The 20,343-nt window shown below is 44.3% G+C and overlaps 1 protein-coding gene across 6 annotated transcripts in view; it reads right to left on the bottom strand.

The window, feature by feature from the left end:
* Window positions 1-20,343, bottom strand: part of rpgrip1l (RPGRIP1 like) — a 300,654-nt gene that overhangs the window by 37,974 nt on the left and 242,337 nt on the right. For all 6 annotated transcript variants that reach the window (XM_078544267.1, XM_078544272.1, XM_078544269.1 and 3 more), the window contains one exon: window positions 11,880-12,066. In XM_078544267.1, the coding sequence (XP_078400393.1) occupies window positions 11,880-12,066 (187 nt within the window). The remainder of the gene's footprint in view (window positions 1-11,879; window positions 12,067-20,343) is intronic.

The following is a 20,343-nucleotide window of genomic DNA, read 5'->3' as shown; positions in this document are numbered from 1 at the left end:
ATCCTCTAAGAACTGTATACATAAAACACTTCTTTCTAATACAAAATGCAAAACTGTCTCCAATTATTTTGCCTATATGATTGGAGCATGATAAAGTAATCTGGGATAACTTGCATACTAATTCTCCTTCCGTATGGTGGTATCTTACTACCTCATCCTGATCATATGGTTGAAATGGCACCAAATATACAGTTACAACTATGTCTTTTTTGCAGTACTCATTTAATAATGGATCCAGTGAAGTTGGCCATGGATGATTCAAATGAAGAAGAACCTGTAAAAGAGTGCAGCTGAATCCTCATCAGTAGTCTAAAATTTTTGATTTAAAGAAACATGTACATACTTTTTTTTCCCCCACAGACAGCTTATTGATTGCCTTCCTCTTTCCACTGTGACGGCCTCCTGAGGCCTGATGCTGCAAGTGTTCACCTGATTCCTATGTTCAAGTTCACATGGAGCTGGAAATTTAGCCAAGGTTAGGGGGCATTTCTGTAGAAGACAGAAATCCCTGTCTCCTAGTCAGAAATATCTCCAAACTGAAAATCCAGGCCAAGGTGTCCTGCAAAGGCTGAGCTTTTGAAAACTAGTGACACTTTAGTTTATTTGATCAAGGTGTTTATAGGTTTGGAAGTTTCCTAAAACTGTACACAAGTAACAAAGGGTGAGAAATTGGGCTTCTCATAGTGCCTTTATGAGTGTCTTAGAGATCTAAAATAACGTTCATGGCATGCAAGCACACTTGTGGGGCAAATTGGACCAGACACCATATTGGTGAGGGCATTAGCATGCATGCAGTGAACATCCACTGGAAGTACGTAGGGTAGGTGGATAATGACATCAATCAGAGTAAAACCCTGCCTGTATCACTGTAGAGGAGCCCTGCAGTACGCATCAGAGCTCATGTCAAGTTTTGTGGTTTTGCCTCGTTAATGTTTTTCTTCCCATTTATACACATTGTCATGAGGCTATGCCCCTTTATTTTTGAAAATATGATTTTTCAAATTTCAACTGTCTGGAAATTTTGTAATTTGAACTGAGACAGAGCAAACTGCTTAAAAATGCAAGGCCACATTCCAAGGAGAAGGTGAGAAACAAATAAATTACCCTCAGGGGAATGGGAAGAGAGAAACATTTCCTATAATTCAGGCACCCATCAAAACTCGTAACTGTCTAAGGAAGAGACATTAAAATGTAAAGTAGTGGTGATTGAAACAATGGCTGCCACAGACAGGCACACCCAAAACCTCTTAGAAATACGCAATGGGTGAAATATTTCAAGGCAAGGCTGCCCAGCCACTACAGAGAGATTACAAGTGACATAGGCGATGTCAAGAAAGTCTTCAGCAGAGGAAACAGGCTGAAGGCTGTTCTCTCCCCCTCTCTCTCTTTTGGAACAAGTGTGTTGCCCGGTTTGAGAAGCCATCTCTACCAGAAACCTACCAGCGAACTGAGATCTCGGAATAATTGCAACATCTTCTAACGCTGACTGCATCCAAGAAATCAGCTAAGCCAAATCAGCCACAGCGTTAAAAATATACACTTCAAGGAAAATCAAAGGACACTTAACTGTATATTCTTTTACCTTTTTAATTAGACTTTAACTCCCCTTATTTCTGATACCTGTGTGTGTATGCCTGAATGATTGCACAAGGTTTTTATTATTTTTCTCCGGTTTAGTGCTTAATAAATTTGCTCTTTCTTTGACTCAAGGAAACCTTGTTTGATTGTTCACTGCACAAATAGTTAAATACATCTGGATTCAGAAAAGGCATATCCTCATGAAAAAGAAACTTAAACTTTTGTTGTGACCACCTGAGGAAGTTGAATGGAGGGAGCCAGTTCACCCCTTTTCGCCTGGTAGTAACAATATATGCTGAGAAGTAGGAGCATCAGGAGGAGGAGGAGGTGCAGGAGGAGGAGGATAAGGGGAAGTGGAAGACAAAAGGAGGTAACTAGGTAGCCGCTTTCTTCCTGGATTCTCTGTGCAGAACCAGTAATCAGTATGATACCAGGAACCACGACCCCAATTCTCCATTTACCAACAGTCCCTTGCTTTGCTTTCCCTCCATCACTGACCAACACTTGGTTACAATGCAAAAGTAAAAGCCACCACAAAATAAACTTTGCAAACAAAATTTATGAATCAAACCATGGCATACTGCATACAAATGGCAACTAATCACCACTGCGTATTCTCTTGGTGTCTGTCTTCCATGTGCCTTTGCCTGGCCTATCCACCTATGCAATGCTACTGCAATTGCTACTGCACAGCTGGTAGAAGGCTGCAAACCTTCAGTGGAGGAGACTACAGATGGCCTTGGAGAATGACCTCAAGTTCCATGCCTAGATGGCTTGGCTGCGAACTGCATCATCTCAGCATGGGCGGCAACAATCTGGGTTGGCTGTCCAACAGGTTACAGCGAGGGCATTGGCAAAGTGTCAGGGATGGGAGGGTGAATGCTGTCTTGCTGACAGGACAACAATTTGTGCTCCGTGGATCCACTATCAGTCCCCAGGATGATGCCTCAATCATCCTCGTTACCTGTTGGAGGACAGGTTGCGCTGCTGTGACACCCTGCATGCTCCTTTGCACACTGTAATTGACAGCCATGATTGCAACAGTCTGAACTTGCTGACAGTATTCTTAGTTTCCACTGCAGCACTCAGATATTGGGTGATTGGTGCTTGTGCTGCACTAGATGTGACATAGGCCATCAGATGCTGCAACATGGTTGGGTTCATAGGTGTGCGAACAGAGTTGGCCACCACTTCCAGACTGGAAAAGATTGGCTCCAAGTACAAAGCACTGTGCAAGTTGGCACTGAACTTCTCCATATTAGTTAACATTGACCATAGACTTTCTGGAAGGCTTCCCAATGCGCCAAGCATTTTGTTGTGCATGCTCATCAGTGTTCATCTACAGGTTGCCCCATCAAAGTCTTCAACTGAATTTTCTACAGTGAAGCCCATGTACAATCTTGTCCTGCAAGTTGGCACCTGTGATATTCTTGTTCCCTACCCTCTCTGCAGCTCATTCATACCTGGTGTCTCACCGTGCACAAATCCCACCTCTAATCTATCCTCTAAGATACATGCGTTGTCAGTATCTGAGTTGTTGTGTGAAATCAAGTGATGGTGCTCTGCCTTCATCATCACTCTCTTCTTAGTGTTCTTTCACTGCCTGGGCAGGTTGGGCCTCTTGGGTATCTGAAAGGAAAAAGAAAGAAGGTAATTGTCTGGGGTGGGGGGAGGGGGCATAAGAGGTGCATGCCTACACCATCTGCAGCTTGTGATTTAGAAGAGAATGTGGATAAGGGGTAGTGGGATATGAGGAAGAGGTTTAGGTATGAAGATACTGTCACCGTTGATGGTTTCAGTCCTGCTGCTAGCCACAGCATCAGTAATAATGGCTAGCACTGTCTCCTCCATGGGGGTTAGATCCTGCACCTGTACCTGTCCCTCTTCAGTTAGTTCCAGTTGCCTCTGGTTATGCACCATCTTATTCCTTCGAGAGAGGGAGGTGTGTCAGTGAGTACCTTGTAACATGTTTGGTTGATGCGCCTGCCATGTCTGAACAGAGCTGTGAGATATGGATATGAGGCTTGCCGCAGTGCTATGTGTACTAGGGTGAGGTGAAGTATACAAATGTTAAATACGAGTCCTAATTGATAGAGATTGTTGGTAAATAAATGATGAGAGTGTGGCGAATTGAGAAGTGTTTGAGGCTCTCGGTGTAGTTGGTAGGATATGGGATCTGAAGGTGTATTCACTGACCTTGACCACTAGTTTGAAGTCATTGAGTTGTGACATTGCCTCAGGGCTTGACTCCTGGCATTAACTTCCAGGGCTATCAGCTCCCGCTGCCTTCTGAGCATGTGTCTGGCAGGCCCCCTGTGGATACAGAGATCTCTTCTCCACTAAGGCCTCCAGGTGCAGCATCTGAAAATCTTGGAGCCCATTCTCTCCTGTGTTGCGCCATTCTTAAATGTTTTCCAGGTCAGATTCACTTCCTGCATGATGACCAGCACCTGCTCCAGCTACAAAGCTCTTCTCCTTTAAGAGGTGCAGGCTTGCTTTTGGCAATGCAGGCTAATTTTAAGTGGTGCTTACAAGTTATAACTTTGGTCCCCCTGCTGATGTGTAATGAATGAACAGCACAGTTAGCGTTGGCTGCACACAGCAATCATCCAAATGAGCAGGCAGCATGGAGTTGGCTTACTGCCTGCATTATATTGAACAGGCGTGGATTAATTGCACATTATGATCCCTGTGCCCATTTATTCCCATGATCTGTTAAACCAGCATTTTCACAATACTGGACCACAAAAGAGAAAGGTGATGCGCCAATTTAAAATGTTCATCTGGGAGTTAGTGATACATGCTTTTCAGAAATGATTGCACACCACTATCTTGAAATCTGTTGTTAGAAGGAAAGAGTGAGGAAATGTACTCAGGCATGAATTTAAACCTGCATTAAGGGGAAATGAGAATTCATGTTTTAATGAAATGAAAAGCATACCTGGCATGTTAACATAGCTTTCTTTTCTCTTGACAGACTTACTGAGTATTTCCATGATTTTCTATTTTTATATTACAGAGTTCACATCTGTTAGTATGTAAAGCCATTCTGTATTCTGTAGGCTGTCACACAGGGTTTGATCTCAGGACTGTATTAATAGCAAATTCAGAACAAGTCAAACACTTCAGTTCTTAAGTAACTTGTCCTTAGGCTAAGTATGGACAAGAACCAATATATTTGGAGCCTGTGTTACTTTGGCGAGTTGGCCAGGAAGATAACAAGTGTACTGTACTGAAAAGGAAAAGCTTATAGAAGGGTGTGGATTCTAAAGAGAAATTGGCTTGCATACTGCCATTGACAACTTACCTGTCTATAAAGGTTTGCATCTACCAATGATGCCCAATTCTTGCTATTGAACTCAGTACAGTTGCAAATCAGGCAGGCCAATGGGCAGGCTAAGGATGATTTACTTCTTGCCTGAATTCACCCTCTGCAACCTCAGTAGTCCTTTACATGATTGTGACTAGAACAGCGTTGCATGTGGTTTAATCAATCCAAAATATTTAACTCAGGAGCAGTGGAGAGTGCATTGATCCAAAACGCATGCTCAAAATAAGAGAGGCAAAAGTTCACACAATGCTTTTTTGGCCTGTGGTGCTCTTCTAAATAGCAGCTTTGTCTGGAAAATGTCCCATGCCTGCAGATATTTAAATGCAATTATAACTATTATAAATTCAACTATAACAAAGTATTATTTATTGGCTGGTGTATAATTCTTCCCAATTCGTCTGTTTCCAGCAATTAAGGTTTGCTATCCTATCACTTTTGTGTCTGTGCGAAGTCTACACAAAAGCAACATAACAAAATTGGCAATTTGACTCCTTAGCACATTTTGATTTGAGAAATGAGACTACCTTCATTCCAAAGCTTGGCACCATGTGCAGTATAATTTAAATCCAGTGTGAAACTCATTTTTGAAAGTACACACTATATGAACAAGTAGAATCAATTTCATGTTATGTGATTCACCTGTCAGGACTTTCAAAATATTAGACAGAATCCTCCCATCCCACCTGTGGCGGGTTCGTGACAGGCGGAAGCAGAGAATCCAGCGGGAGGCAAAATATCAGAAACCTGCCGTCGTAAAAACAGGTCGCAATTCTTCCAATGGTGTGTTTATGGCGGGTTGGTTATCTTGCTGACTAGTGGTGCGAATACCATTTGCATTCATTAGCACGTCATCAATGCTCATTAAAACAGCTGCATACTGGAATCTTGCCACGCCTTTCAATCTTCTGTCACGACAGCAGGAAATTATGTTGGTGTCAAACCTGTTTTTAAAGGGGTGGCATGCAAAAATCGGACCTCAGTTCGCTGGTAACTTCAAGGTGAGTGGAACATACCTGCCATAGCACTGGGCCGGTCTTGTTGCGGTGAACCCCGCTCTGCTGCAGCAATAGGTTGGACTGCTCCTTCTCTTTGATTTCATTGTTCTGAGGAACTGTGCTGTGGTATTCATACAGGCCTCCACTTCCAGAGACAAGCACTTCAACTGGGGGTGGGTTGTGAGGTGAGGGGTCAGGCTGACAAACACAAAGGGGGCAATGGGGGCGGAAGGCTGCGGAATGGCAGTCAGGGGGAAGGGCGAACACAAGGGGAGCACCGGCGGTGGGAAGGCTGTGGAATGGCAGTCAAGGGGAAGGGCAAACACGAGGGGGCCCTTTCTGAGGTCGCCCTCTAATCTTTTGTTACCGCAGGAGTAAGCAGGAGTCTGCTTAGAAAGGTGGAAGAACTTCTTGCAATGAAAGCCACTTAAAGCCAATGGCTTCATTGGCACTGTTAAAGGGCTACTAAGAACTCAGTGGCTTCGCTTCACATCACAGTCGCTGCATCTCAAGTGTAACACATAGGAATGTAGTATTTGGGAATGCAGGCAATAGTGAGGGAGACACAGCTACATAATATATAACATTCCATCAATGAAGGCCTGTCACGTGTTTACCTGATGTGATACTCCTAATGGGACAAAGGGCATCCACTTATTGACCATGAGCAATTGATTGGTCATTAAGATGCCACATCAGAGATTGGAGCACAGAGCTAGATTGGGTCAATCATCTCACTTAAACTTCAGCATCCCAAGCAGGGCTCAAGATGTTACATATCTGCGATGCCATCTTGGTCACCTTGATGTGTGTGCTAGTGTCTCAGGGACAAGGTGGCATCGGCCACCATGCAAGTAGGGCAGGAAAAACTATGGACCCTTACAGTCTCAAAACGTGTCATCCTCTGAGCTTCGCTTTCTTGCCTTTTGAAATATTAATGTCTTCAATGTTTCCTTTCAGAGAGAAGGCAAAAGCAGCGAAGGAGGAACAGGCAACTCCACACGCAGCTTCAGCAGCAGGGACATGTTAAAACTGAGCCACAGCATGAACAGGAGGGTCAGGAGGAGAGACTCAGAAAACGGGGGTGACTCGCCAGACCGAGGGTTTATCGTCCAAGAGTCTCCTATTTACAAATGAGCAAGAGGGAACGCTATGCACGTCTGCACTTGTCCCGAGATCTGGTACATCACATATGCCACATTCTTCGTGAAGACCTGAAGCCACGTGGAATTGGAGGGTATCCTCTGCCAGAGGCTTTGAAGGTGACCACTGCAATCAACTTCTTGGCCTTTGGTTCTTTCCAAGGATCAACAGGCGACCTGTGTAGTATCGCTCAGTCCGCAACACATTGATGCATAAAGGGGGTCACAGATGTCTTTTACAGGAAGGCCCATTTTTATATCAGGTTTGCGCTGGATGAAGATAGCCAGTGAATTTTGCATCCTACTTTCGCCACCATCTCAGGCTCCCCTAGGTGCAATAGGCCGCACCCATGTCACTATACGGGCTCCATGGTAGCAGGCTCTAATGTTTATAAACCGCAAGGGCTATCATTCTATCAACATGCAACTGGTGTGTGATCACTGGAAGCACATACTGCACGTTCATGCACAGTACCCTGGGACTTGCCATTACGTCTGCAGGGTTGGTTGTTTGGCGATAAGGGGCACCCACTGAAGCGCCGGCTGATGACACCAGTGCATTGACCTCAGAGTTGTTCCGAGAAGAGGTACAACATTGCTCACAGGTCTACACACTCCCTTATAGAGCAGACCATAGGGGTTCTGAAGATGTATTTCAGATGCTTGGACCACTCAGGTGGCTCACTCAAATACACTCCCAACAGGGTTTCCCGCATCATCGCAGTATGTTGCACTCTTCACAATCTGAGAATGCAAAGTGGTGACCCCTGCCAGAGGATGAGAGGTCATCAAAGGATGAAGATCCATAGGTCCAGGAACCTCAAGAGGCTGCTATGTCCTGATGTCTGTGATGACCTTGGCGGACGTCATCTGGTGGCCCGTGGCCTGGAGGGCCGTGGCCTGATAAGGGTCACCTGTTCAGGGGCAGAAGCGTCCTCGGTGGCCTGAGAAGCTGGAGTGGATGGGGTCACAGGTAAAGAAGGCTGTGAACGGCTGCACACCCTTGGAGTCTCCTGAGGGGAGGCCCCTGGTGCGTCTGGCTGATGCTCGTCCTCCATGTGCGTGCCCAAGGACCCCGTCCTGACTCCTGCACCCAGAGGGAGGTCAAGGTGTCTCATCGCCATGTCGCCTACATCCTGATGGTGCCCACCAGGGTGTGTGGCCATGGAGTGCAAGGCCGAACACAAATCCGGCAAGACCTGCTGGATCCAAGGTCTCAATGGTGGCCACCTGCCTTCCCATGGTGACCTCGAGACACTCGCATATTGGAGCCATGACATCAGATAGAACACGGATGGACTCCTCCATCACTTGCTCTGGTCTGCTGCGTGACTGCCGTGTCTCTGCCTGATGTTCCACTGCCTGCCGTTGCATCTCCAGCATAGATTTGGCGACTGCCTCCAGAGGCTCATCATCTGAATCTGACCGAGCAGGTGGCTGGTCTCCAGCAGCCCTCTGAGTGCCGAAGACCTGGGCTGTCCCTGCCTCCGACTGCTGCGGGGACATGTCAGTGAGGTGTTCCCCAGAAAGTGAGCCCGAGCCTATTCTACATCTGTACATTCTACATCTGTGCCCCACCAACATGTGTGTCTCTGAGCTGGTGGAGGGTGCGCGTGAGTGCCGTGATGGTCTTTGGAGCTTCATCCTCGGATGAGTTCTGGGGGCTCGCACTGGTGCTTGACTGGCTTGGGGACCTCAATCTGCTGGTGCCTAGAAAATTGAAAAGAGAGTTTCAGTTAATGAGCATGAGCTAGAAAAGACTGCATGTGACTGACTGTGAATGTCAGGATTTGATGAGGTGATGGAGCTGTGATCCGTACTAGGTTGGATGGAGAAGCTGATCTCCGCTTCCCCACAGGAGCAATCCCTGTCATCCCCAGCCAGCTTGGCTGCAGCCTCCTCAAACTCAGTGAGAGTGAGGATGTCGGCCATAACTCCACTGCTGCGATCTCTCGCACCTGTTGTGTGCCAGCTTGACCTGTATGAAGAAGAAAGAAAGGCATGCGGTGAGAAGGGGTGGAGCAGAGGTTGGATGAGATGTCCCCTGTGTGTGGTGAGCCCTCCCCAGAAGGGCCAGAGGATGGAGTGTAAGCAACGTGATAGATGGGATGGTGGTGACGTGAATGTCTCAGTGAGAGAACGAGTGTTGGGGATATGTGTCCCCCGCTAATGGTTGTGTGAAACCCCTGAAGAGAGTAGCTGTTTCAGTGCATGATAATGGGAGGTGTTGAAGGATGACTTACCCTGGCGGTGCGGATGAGATCATTCATCCTCTTCCTGCACTGGGTGGCACTTCGGTCGCAGACGTCAGCCACACTGACCTGCTCCACTACGGTGTCCCAGGCCTGAGAGGTGAGGCTGCTGTGCTTCCTGCAGCCATCTGTGGAGTAGAGCACGTGCCGTTGTTCCTGCACCCCTCTGATCAAGGCCTGGAGGGCCTGGTGGGTGAAGCGGGTTGCAGATTTCATCCTGAGACTCTCGGCCTTTCTCTTATGGGTTGCAGACATCTCTGGTGAGCTGGAGAAATTGAGATTGTGTGTTGGACTGGCGTTTAAATATGTGCTCAGACCTTTGAACCCGCCAACTGACAGCGGGCAGATGAATTGGGTCCTGACCTGCCAGGTGATTCAGAGTGAAATGCGCCTCTGCATAATTAATGAGACTACAAACAGAATCGAGTGGGAGTTGCCACCATTACTGACGGTGGGCTGGATGCTGCTGAAACTGCCCGCTACCGCACATATGGGCAACATTTCCCCCCATCGGGGGGGGGATGTGTGGGAGCGTGGGTTCCTGATCGGCACCCCCGGTTGGGGGCGCGCTGCCATTTTATGTGGGCGGGCCAATTAAGGCCCGCCTAGCGTAACTCCGCTTGGAAGTGCTGTGTGCTCCCACGGGTGGGAGGGGATTCCCTGAGCCAGGAATGTGCTCTTTCGCGTGGGAGAAGCTAAGTGCCGCCTCAGGGAGATCACTGGAAGTTTCAAAAATTTTTAGAAGCGTGAAAAAAAATTCCTGACATGTCATCTCATGTGACACTGTCACATAAGCTGGGACATGTCAATTTCTTTTATTTCAACAGTTTGTAAACATTTAAAATCTCTCATGAAACCTCATCCCACCCGTGGATGAGGTTTCATGTTTTTTGAGAAGCCCGCCTGGGCTCCTGGCCTGCCCGTCAACCTTAAGGCTGGACGGGCAGGTCCACTGATTACCTCAATTACTTTATTAATGGCCTTAAGTGGCCGTTGACAGGTTGGCGGGCATGTAGCCGACTTGGCTCCACGTGCGCCTTCCTGAAAATGTAAATGACGCGAGGTGACGTTGGGATGCCCACCCAACGTCACTTCGCGTCATTTTATTTTACACATCGGCGAGTGGGCTCTGCCCCCCGCTCGCCAACCAGAAGACGCAGTCCATAGTTTCATTTTGGGAAAATTCCACACATTGTTAAGGAAATTCCTTGGAGCTGCTCCCACTCTGCCATGAGCAGGGTTTGTACCACACTTTCAGCAATGTGCGGAGCGGGAGCATCTCCAAGTAATTTGCTGGGCATTAAAAATCTTTCAGTCAGGCAACAGATACGAACATAGGAATTAGGAGCAGGAGTAGGCTGCTCAGCCCCTCTGTTTTATATGCATAAACGTGTATATGCAGAGTCCCTTCCTGATTGAGCTCAATCTTAACAATGAGCGCTGCATTAAACTTAGGTCTGCAATGTGTACGTTGGAATCTCATCTACCGATCTGAGGCACAGCATAATGACAACCTAACAGGATTAAATCGGAGAGGCAACTCAATATAACAAAATAAACACATGCAAACAAAAATAATAAAAAGTTAATTGAAGATACATTATAGTATAAAAGATCTGAAGTTTATCACAACAGAATATTTAACAACTTGAATTGTAGTTACGTTCCCAGCTGTTAAACTACACCCTGAAGTGAATGATCCAAATTAAGTTTTGTTAAAGCATCTTTGAGCTATATTATGCCCAAGTAATTTAGGAACAGCTTACTTCTTGAAGTTCAGGAAGTAATTATGTATTAATCAAAATAATGATTTGTGAAATGGCATCACATTTAAAACATAAATTAATGTTTTAGTACATTTAATAGCAACGCGCTCCAGATATTAATAATTATTATTTTAATCCATCCTTATTGTGAATCGTTTGAAAAAAGGTAAACTATGGAGGCAACTTCCTAGTTGCCATGTGTTTTTCAATCAAGATAATCAACTTCATAGATTAGCAAAAATGTACCTAATGATGGGTATCATTGGCTTTACTGATTTATTAAAAGAATGTGAGGCTGTCCTAAAATAACTACATAATATTTCAATAATCAGACCCATCCTAGATTCAGCAAATGCTTTTGTATAAGCCTTAAGGAATCTGAGGATTCAATTAATTTGTGCATTTTTAGAATTACACAAACATGATATAGTATATATATCTACAATCACATAGCTCTCCTCTGTAAGTTCTGAATAAAGTTTTTTTTAATACTTAGCAATAAAAGGTGTCAGCAAGAAGGAAATAATTTAACAGAACTAATGACAGCCAAAAGAATTTGGGATCTATCAATTGTTAAATCCAGTGTTGATATCTTGTAACGTGTGACAGTTAAATATTTCTCTAAGCTCACTTTTCTTAAATATAACATAAATTTAAGAAAATGTAGAATTCTATTCCCAACAGATAGCTAAATGAAACAGTCCTAAATTGGAGGTTAATATTGTTTCCATCATAAATGGTTAATATGCAATCCTTGGAGAAAACATATTCAGACATCCTATTTAACCTATTTCAGCCGCTTGTTATGTCATTACCATTGCTGTGATTGTAATAGATCCATTGTCCATTGTATGGCTTTGGAAGGGACATTGGTGTTTCCTCAGCTGGCAAATTGTAGAATCTGTATTCAATGAACAATCGTTGAGTAGTTTCATCCTTTAGGATCTGAGCGTCTTCGTTTAGAGTGAGAGATATAACCTCAATCCGGATCTTTTCTGACGGCTGCAGGTATATAAAAAGAAAATAAAAGACGAAGTGGGTTACAAAGTTATTGAAATTTCAATGAATAGGTGTCTCATCCTGTAAAATGACTTGAGGCATTCTAGTGAAAAGTTAATTTTCCACTTACTCGCCTTTAGGACCCTTGAAATGTACATTAAACCATGAATCTTCTTCTTTTATTATGTATTTTCAGGTACTTTTACAGCAAACCTAAATCTGAATATTTCAAGAAGTCTGTTTTATTATTCAGTAGATTCATGGAAATTTTACAAAGATGACAAGAAAATTACGCACCATTCTGTCTCTGCTAATACAGGTACAAGGCTTCATCTGGCGATATTACTAGGATTAGCATGGCACGATGAAATATTTAGTGGATTTTTTTTTCTCTAAACCTAATAAATCAAATGACTGCCAAGTGTCATTAAAGTGATGGCCTTTGAGTTGAATAAGCTTTTCATATTCAAATTAGAAAGGGAGAAAAGAGAGATGGAAGCAATGAAAGGTTTAGCAAATAACCCAAATAATCCAGGGCTCAGCTACTAAGAATGACAGTGGTGTTATGTTTTATCTTAATAACATATTTATACAGAGTAATCCATTTAGCCACTAGGCTAGTCTAACATGGGAATTTGTTGGCAAGAAAAATAAGAAAAAGTGTAAAAAAAAACTTTCATTATGCGGGACATCCCAAAGCCAGTGTAGTACTTTTCAAGTGAAGCCACTTATGATTTAAGGAAACAAAGCAACTAAACTGTGGACAGTAAGATTCATAAACAGCAATGGGATAAAGTACCAGATAAAGTGTTTTAGCATTGTTGGCAGAGGGATAAATACTGGCAGCATATCAAGAGCCCTGCTCTTCTTTGAATTGTGCCATGGGAATTATAATATAAGTCTGAAAGGGAAAATGGGGCGAGGGTCTAATGGCTCATTCAAAAGATGGCATCTCTGACAGTGAGCAGTCCTTCAGTACTGCACTTATGTGTTAACCTAGATTATGCATGCCATTCACTAGTACGTGCCTTGAACCCACTATTGTCAGACTCAGGTAAGAGATCTACTACTGAACTTAGGCTGGCATCTAAAAGGCAAAACAAAAATAAACAGAAGGCAACTTCAGCACACAAAAAATATTGTCACATTCAAATGATACAAGTCCATGACTGTACTTGGGTTTTAAAGACTGTTTTTACTAATTTTTCTACTCACTAAGGCTGTGTAGCTGACAAATCCAGAAACCTACTGCAATGCCAATAAGTCTCCAAATCAAGCATTCGGCACATAAAACTTGTTAAGTTCCCCATTACCTATATGACCAGAATCACCCATTTTAATATTGGCTTCCAGTGCATTTAGCAGCTGAGTGGAAAGAATCCCAGTCATCAGTGTCAGTTATATGTTATTGCAGCTTACATTAATGAGCTAGGTGGTTTGGCCCATCATCAACAATGTCCTGCCATACGGTGGACCTGCCTAGCACAGGCATTTGGATTGTCACTAATACATAGAAATTCAAGGAAGTTACAACAAAGAAATGGGTCACTCAGCCCAACCAGTTCACATTGGCATTTACCCTCTGTGCGAGAAATAGCTCCAATTGCATTTACCCAACCTGTTTCCCTCAAAGCCACAGACCATCCTGACTTGGATCTACATCACAGTTCCTTCACTGTCGCTGAGTCAAAGTCGTGGAACTCCCTTCACGACTTCACTGTGGGAGTTCCTACATTGCTTACACAGCAGAGATTCAAGAAGGTAGCACACCACCAACTTCTCAAGGACAATTAAGGATGGGCAATAAAGCGGCACTCATATCTCAGGGACAAATTTTCAAAAAAATCTTTCTGAATGGTGGGACGGGCTAGAGGCATTGCATTGTCTACTCCTGCTCCTATTTCTTATGTTCCTATCCCACACCACTGTCCTAATGTGAACTTTCTATTTCCCACTGTACCTGCATCACATGGACTGCAGCAGTTCAAGAAGGCAGCTCACCACTGCCTTCTCAAGGGCAATTAGGGATGGGCAATAAATGCTGGCCTAGCCAGCAATGCTGACATCCCAGGAAAGAAAAAAATAATACCAACTTATAACAACTGTAAAATTGATAATTTTGTGTCAGTTTGTCAGCAGTTTTAAATGATGGGCCCACACTGCTAGCAACTTAACTAAGATTGCTGAAACTCATTTATGTGAGATGCATACAGCCAGGAGACAAAGGCATGCTTCATCCCATCAAATTGGGATGGATTTGAATAAGGGAATGAAAGGATAGTATGATAACTTACTGCACTACACAGATCCCCAAATACTGCACTACATTTTACATTTATGTTTCTAAAATTAAATACAGTTGTCAGGTTTTTAACCATCACATGTATTATTTCCAATGAATTATTTCAAATGGAACCCACGCAAGTACCTTTACTTTCACAACTGGAAATTTTAAAAATAAAAACAGAAAATCAGAGCTCTGAAGAAGAGTCATACGGACTTGAAACGTTAACTCTGTTTCCCTCTCCACAGATGCTGCCAGACCTGCTGAGTTTTTCCAGCATTTTCTCTTTTTATTTCAGGTTTCCAGCATCTGCAGTATTTTGCTTTTATGGAAATGTTTTAAGTTGCTCCCAACAGCACTCGACTGATGCTCCATAGAATCATAGAATGGTTACAGCACAGAAGGAGGCCATTTTGCCTGCCATGTCTGTGCTGGCTTTCTGTAAGAGCAGTTCACCTACTATCACTGCCCTGTCTTTTCCCCGTAGCCCTGCAATTTTTTTTCCTTTTCAGGTAATGATCCAATTCCCTTTTGAATGCCATGTTTGAATCTGCCTTCACTGGACTCTCAGCCAGTGCATTCTAGATCCTAACCACTTGCTGTGTAAAAAAGGTTTTCCTCATGTCACCATTGCTTCTTTTGCCTACTACCTTAAATCTGCACCCACTGGTTCTCTATACTTCCACCAGTGAGAACAGCTCTCTATTCACTCGGTTCAATTCCCCTCACGATTTTGAATACCTCTTTCAAATCTTCTTTCAACCTTCCCTTCTCCAAGGAGAACAGACCAGCTTTTCCAATCTATCTACATAACTAAGTTCCTCATACTCAGAACCATTCCCGTGAAATTATTCTGCACCCTCTCTATACCTCCCAATCCTTCCTAAAGTGTGGTACCCAGAACTGGACGCAATACACCTGTTGGGCTGAACGAATGTTTTATGCAGGTTTATCATAACATCTTTGCTTTTGTATTGCATGTCCCTATTTATAAAGTCCAGGATCCTGTACAGTCTCACTATTAACCATTCTCTCAACATGTCTTGCCACATTTAATGATTTATGCACATATACACCCAAATCCCTGTGATCCTGCACCCCCTTTAGAATTTTACCCTTTATTTTATATTGTTGGTCCATGTTCTTCCAACAAAAATCATTTGACAATTCACCAATGGGCTGTATAAAGTGCTAGTTAGGCCACAGCTGGAGTACCGTGTGCAGTTCTGGTTGCCGCACTATAGGAAAGATGTGATTGCACTAGAGAGGGCGCAGAGGAGATTCACCAGGATGTTGCCTGGGCTGGAGCATTTCAGCTATGAGAGAAACTGGATTAGCTAGGGTTGTTTTCCTTAGAGCAGAGAAGGCCGAGGGGGGACCTGATAGAGGTATACAAAATTATGAGGGGCATGGATAGGAAGAAACTTTTTCCCTTTGCCGAGGTGTCAATAACCAGGGGGCATAGATTTAAGGTAAGGGGCAGGAGGTTTAGAGGGGATTTAAGGAAAAATTTTTTCAACCAGAGGGTAGTTGGGATCTGGAACACACTGCCCGAGGGTGTGGTACAGGCAGGAACCCTCACAACATTTAAGAAGTATTTAGATGAGCACTTGAAATGCCATAGCATACAGTGCTACAGGCCAAGTGCTGGAAAATGGGATTAGAATAGATAGGTGCTTGATGGCCGGCATGGACACGATGGGCCGAATAACCTGTTTGCATGCTGTATAACTCTATGACATTGATAGGACCAGAAAGGAGGTTCTGCTGAAAGAATTTGAACAATTAGGAGCTAAATTAAAAAGCAGAACCTCCAAGGTAATAATCTCGGGATTATTACCTGAGCCACAGGCAAACTGGCATAGGGTAAATAAAGTCAAGGAGTTAAATGTGTGGCTCAAAGATTGGTGTGGGAGGAATGGGTTTCAGTTCATGGGCACTGCCACCAGTACTGGGGTGGAAGGGAGCTGTTCTGGTGGGACGGGCTTCACTTGAACTGTGCTGGGACCAGTGTGCTGGCAAACCGCATAACTAGGGCTGTAGAGAGGGCTTTAAACTAAAGAGGCCGGGGGGGGGGGGAGGTTCTGGAGAAGGGATACATATGGTACAAAGCAAAAGGATATGGCAGCATTGCAGGGCAGCTATTTAGGTAATGACACCCAGTGTGTAATGTTTTAATACACAAACATTAAAAAACAGCAGTGATTAGGTCAAAGGGGGAAAAAATGGTAAAAAGGCAAAATTAATGGCTCTTTACTTAAATGCATGCAGTATTTGGAGCAAAATAAATGAATTAATGGCACAAATAGAGGTTAATGGGTATGATCATATAGCCATTACAGAGACGTGGTTACTAGGAGATCAAAGCTGGGGACTAAATATTCAGGGGTATGTCACTTTTCGAAAGGACAGGCAGGAAGGAAAGGGTGGTGGGGTAGCTTTGTTAGTACGAGATAGAATAAGTACAATAGCAAGAAATGATCTTGGATGGAAGATGTAGAATCCATATGGGTGGAGGTAAGAAATAATAAAGGGAAGAAGGCACTGGTGGGAGTAGCCTATAGGCCCCCTAACAGTAGCTATAGAGGGCAGAGAATAAATCAGGAGATAATGAAGGCATGTAAAAAAAGGCAGTGCATTTAATTTTCATGTAGATTGGAAAAATCGAATTGGTAGAGGTAGCCATGAGCAAGAATTCATAGAGTGCTTTTGGGACAGTTTCCTAGAACAATATGTTGTGGATCCAAGCAGGGATTCAGGCTATTTTGGATCTGGTAATGTATAATGAGGTTTAATAAATGATCCCATAGTTTTATTTTATTCATTCACGGGATGTGGGGCCAGCATTTATTGCCCATCCTTAGTTGCCCTTGGTGGTGGTGAGCTGCTTTCTTGAACCATGCGGTCCATCTGGTGTAAGTACACCCACAGTACTGTTAGAAAGGGAATTCTAGGGTTTTGAGCCAGCGACAGTGAAGGAATGGCGATATATTCCCAAGTCAGGATGGTGAGTGACTTGGAGGGGAACTTCCAGGTGGTGATGTTCCCATCTGTCTGCTGTCCTTATCCTTTAAGATGGTAGTAGTCGTGGATTTGGAAGGTGCTGTCGAAAGAGCCTTGGTGAATTCCTGCAGTGCATTTTGGAATGGTACACACTGTTACTACTGTGCATCGGTGGTGGAGGGAGTGAATGTTTGTGAATGTGGTGCCAATCAAGTGGGCTGCTATGTCCTGGACAGTGTCAAGCTTCTTGAGTGTTGTTGGAGCTGCACTCATCCAGGCAAGTGGGAAATATTCCATCAAACTTTTCACTTGTGCCTTGTAGATGGTGGCCAGGCTTTGGGGAAGTCAGGAGGTGAGTTACTCATCGCATGACCTCTGACCTGCTCTTGTAGCTACAGTATTTATATGGCTAGTCCAGTTCAATTTCTAGTCAGTGGTAACCCCCAAGGATGTTGATAGTGGGGGATTCATTGATAGTAATGCCATTGATCATCAAGGGGCGATGGTTGGATTCTCTCTTGTTGGAGATGGTCATCGCCTGGCATTTGTGTGGCGTGAATGTTACTTGCCACTTGTCAGCCCAAGCCTGGAAATTGTCTGGGTTTTGCTGCATTTGGACATGGACTGTTTCAGTATCTGTGGAGTTGCGAATAGTGCTGTAAAAGATCCCCTAGGAAACAGTGACCATAACATGGTTGAATTTAGCATTCAGTTTGAGAGTGAGAAACTTGGGTCAGAAACGACTGTGCTAAACTTAAATAAGGGTAATTACAAAGGAATGAGGGCAGAGTTGGCTGGAGTGGACTGGGAAAGGAGTTTAGCAGAAAAGACTATTGATGAACAATGGCAGACATTTAAGAAAATTGTTCATGACTCACAACAAAGGTATATCCCAGCGAGGAAGAAGGGTTCTAGGAAGGGGATAAACCAACCATGGTTAACCGAGGAAGTTAAGGATAGTACCAAATTGAAAGAAAAAACATACAATGTGACAAAGGGCAGAATTCTCCAGTCGGCGAGTGGGGGCGAGGCCCGCTCGTCGACATGTAAAATGACATGTGGTGATGTCAGGCGTGCGTCCCAACGACACCGCGCATCATGTAGATTGTCAGTTCAGCGGGTGCGCAGCCAACTCGGCTGCACGCCCGCCAAACGGTCAAAGGCCTATTAAGGCCATTTAAATAGTCATTGAGTCAATTAAATGAGCTGCCCATCCAATCTTAAGGTTGGCGGGCAGGCTAAGAGCCCAGGCGCCCTTCGCATTTTTCATGAAACCTCATCCACGGGCGGGATGAGGTTTCATGAAGGGTTTTAAAATGTAATAAAAATTTTTACATTAATTCTTTGACATGTCCCAGCTCATGTGACAGTGTCACCTGAGGGGACATGTTTCAAAAGTTTTTTCCTTCCCTTATTTAAACTTACACATGTCAAACGGATCTCCCTGAGGCACCTCTGTGCTTCAGGGAGATCTCTGCGCTCTTTCACGCATATGCGGGCCTTAATTGGCCCGCCCACGTAAAATGGCGGTGCATCCCCGATCGGGCACGCCAATCAGGTTCGCGCCCGCCTCCGCCCACCCCAGACAATCCCCGACGGGGGGAAAATTAACCCCGGGGTAAATTTTTCCCAAAGATTAGTGGTAAGCCAGAGGATTGGGAAAGTTTTAAAAAACAACAAAAGATGACCAAAAAAAAAAACTTTGAGGGTAAAGTAGCAAGTAATATAAAAACAGACAGTAAGAGCTTCTTTAAATATATAAAAAGGAAGAGAGAAGCCAAAGTGAAAATAGGCCCTTTAGAGAACGATGCTGGGGAAATAATAATGGGTAATCGGGAAATAGCAGAGGAGTTGAATAAAAACTTTGCATCAGTCTTCATGGTAGAAGACACTAATAGCATTCCAAAAATACTAAATAATCAAGGGGCAAAGGTGGGGGAGGAAATAAATACAATAAATATCACTGGAGAAAAAGTACAAGGGCAACTAATGGGATTAAAGGCCGAGAAGTCCTCTGGGCCTGATGGGTTACATCCTAGGTTATTAAAGGAAGTAGCTACGTAGATAGTACATGCACTGGTAGTAATCTTCCAAGAATCCTTAGATTCTGGAAAAGTTCCAGAAGATTGGAAAACTGCGAGCATCCCAACGTCAACACACAGTTGCGCGATAGCTCGTTCACGGGCACGCGCAAGAATCGCCAGCGCGCCCACTGACAATTGAAAGACCTGTTAAGGCCATTAAGGTATCAATTAACTTAAATTTTTCACTGCCCGTCCAACCTTATGGTTGATAGGCAGGCGAAAAGGCCAAGCAGCCCTTGCAGTTTTTTGGAAACCTCATCCACGGAGGCAGAGGGGGGGGTGAGATTTCCAACATCAAATAAAAATAAAATATATTTTTAATTTCACTGATAACACGTCCCTACTCATGTGACAGAGTCAAATGAGGGGACATGTTTTATAATATCTTTCAAGTCTTTATTATTTTTTTGAAAACTCTTCATCTCCCTGGTGCAGCTCTGTGCCTCAGGGAGATTCTCAAGCGCACACTTGTGCGCATGCATGAAGCTCACACTCACCCAGCTCACCCTCTATCCCACCCCACGCCCCCCACCACTGCCCTCCTCCCCCCCCCACCCCCCCCACCACTGCCCTCCTCCCCCCCCCACCGCACAGGCAGCAATGAGCGCTGCCGCTTGCGTTTCATGCTGGGTGGGCCTTAATTGGCCCGCCAGCGTGAAATTGTCTTCTGGCCTTGATTGCAGGTGGCGGTCAGATTCCCGACTGCCACGCCTGCCCCTGCCCACCAAGGTCAAAATTCTGCCCGTTATCTTTTGGCAGAAATTATAAATTGAAGCCCCATCTCCCCTCTTAGATGGTCAAAGACCCAAAAGCACTATTTAAAAAAAATCAGGGTATTTCTCCCCAGCATCCTGGCCAATATTCATCACTTAACCTATACCGAAAATAGATGATTTATTATCACGTTGC

The sequence above is a fragment of the Cetorhinus maximus genome, chromosome 6 (assembly GCF_964194155.1).
Source record: "Cetorhinus maximus chromosome 6, sCetMax3.hap1.1, whole genome shotgun sequence".
In the NCBI taxonomy this organism is placed as follows: Eukaryota; Metazoa; Chordata; class Chondrichthyes; order Lamniformes; family Cetorhinidae; genus Cetorhinus; species Cetorhinus maximus.
This window is presented reverse-complemented; position numbering and strand designations above follow the sequence as displayed.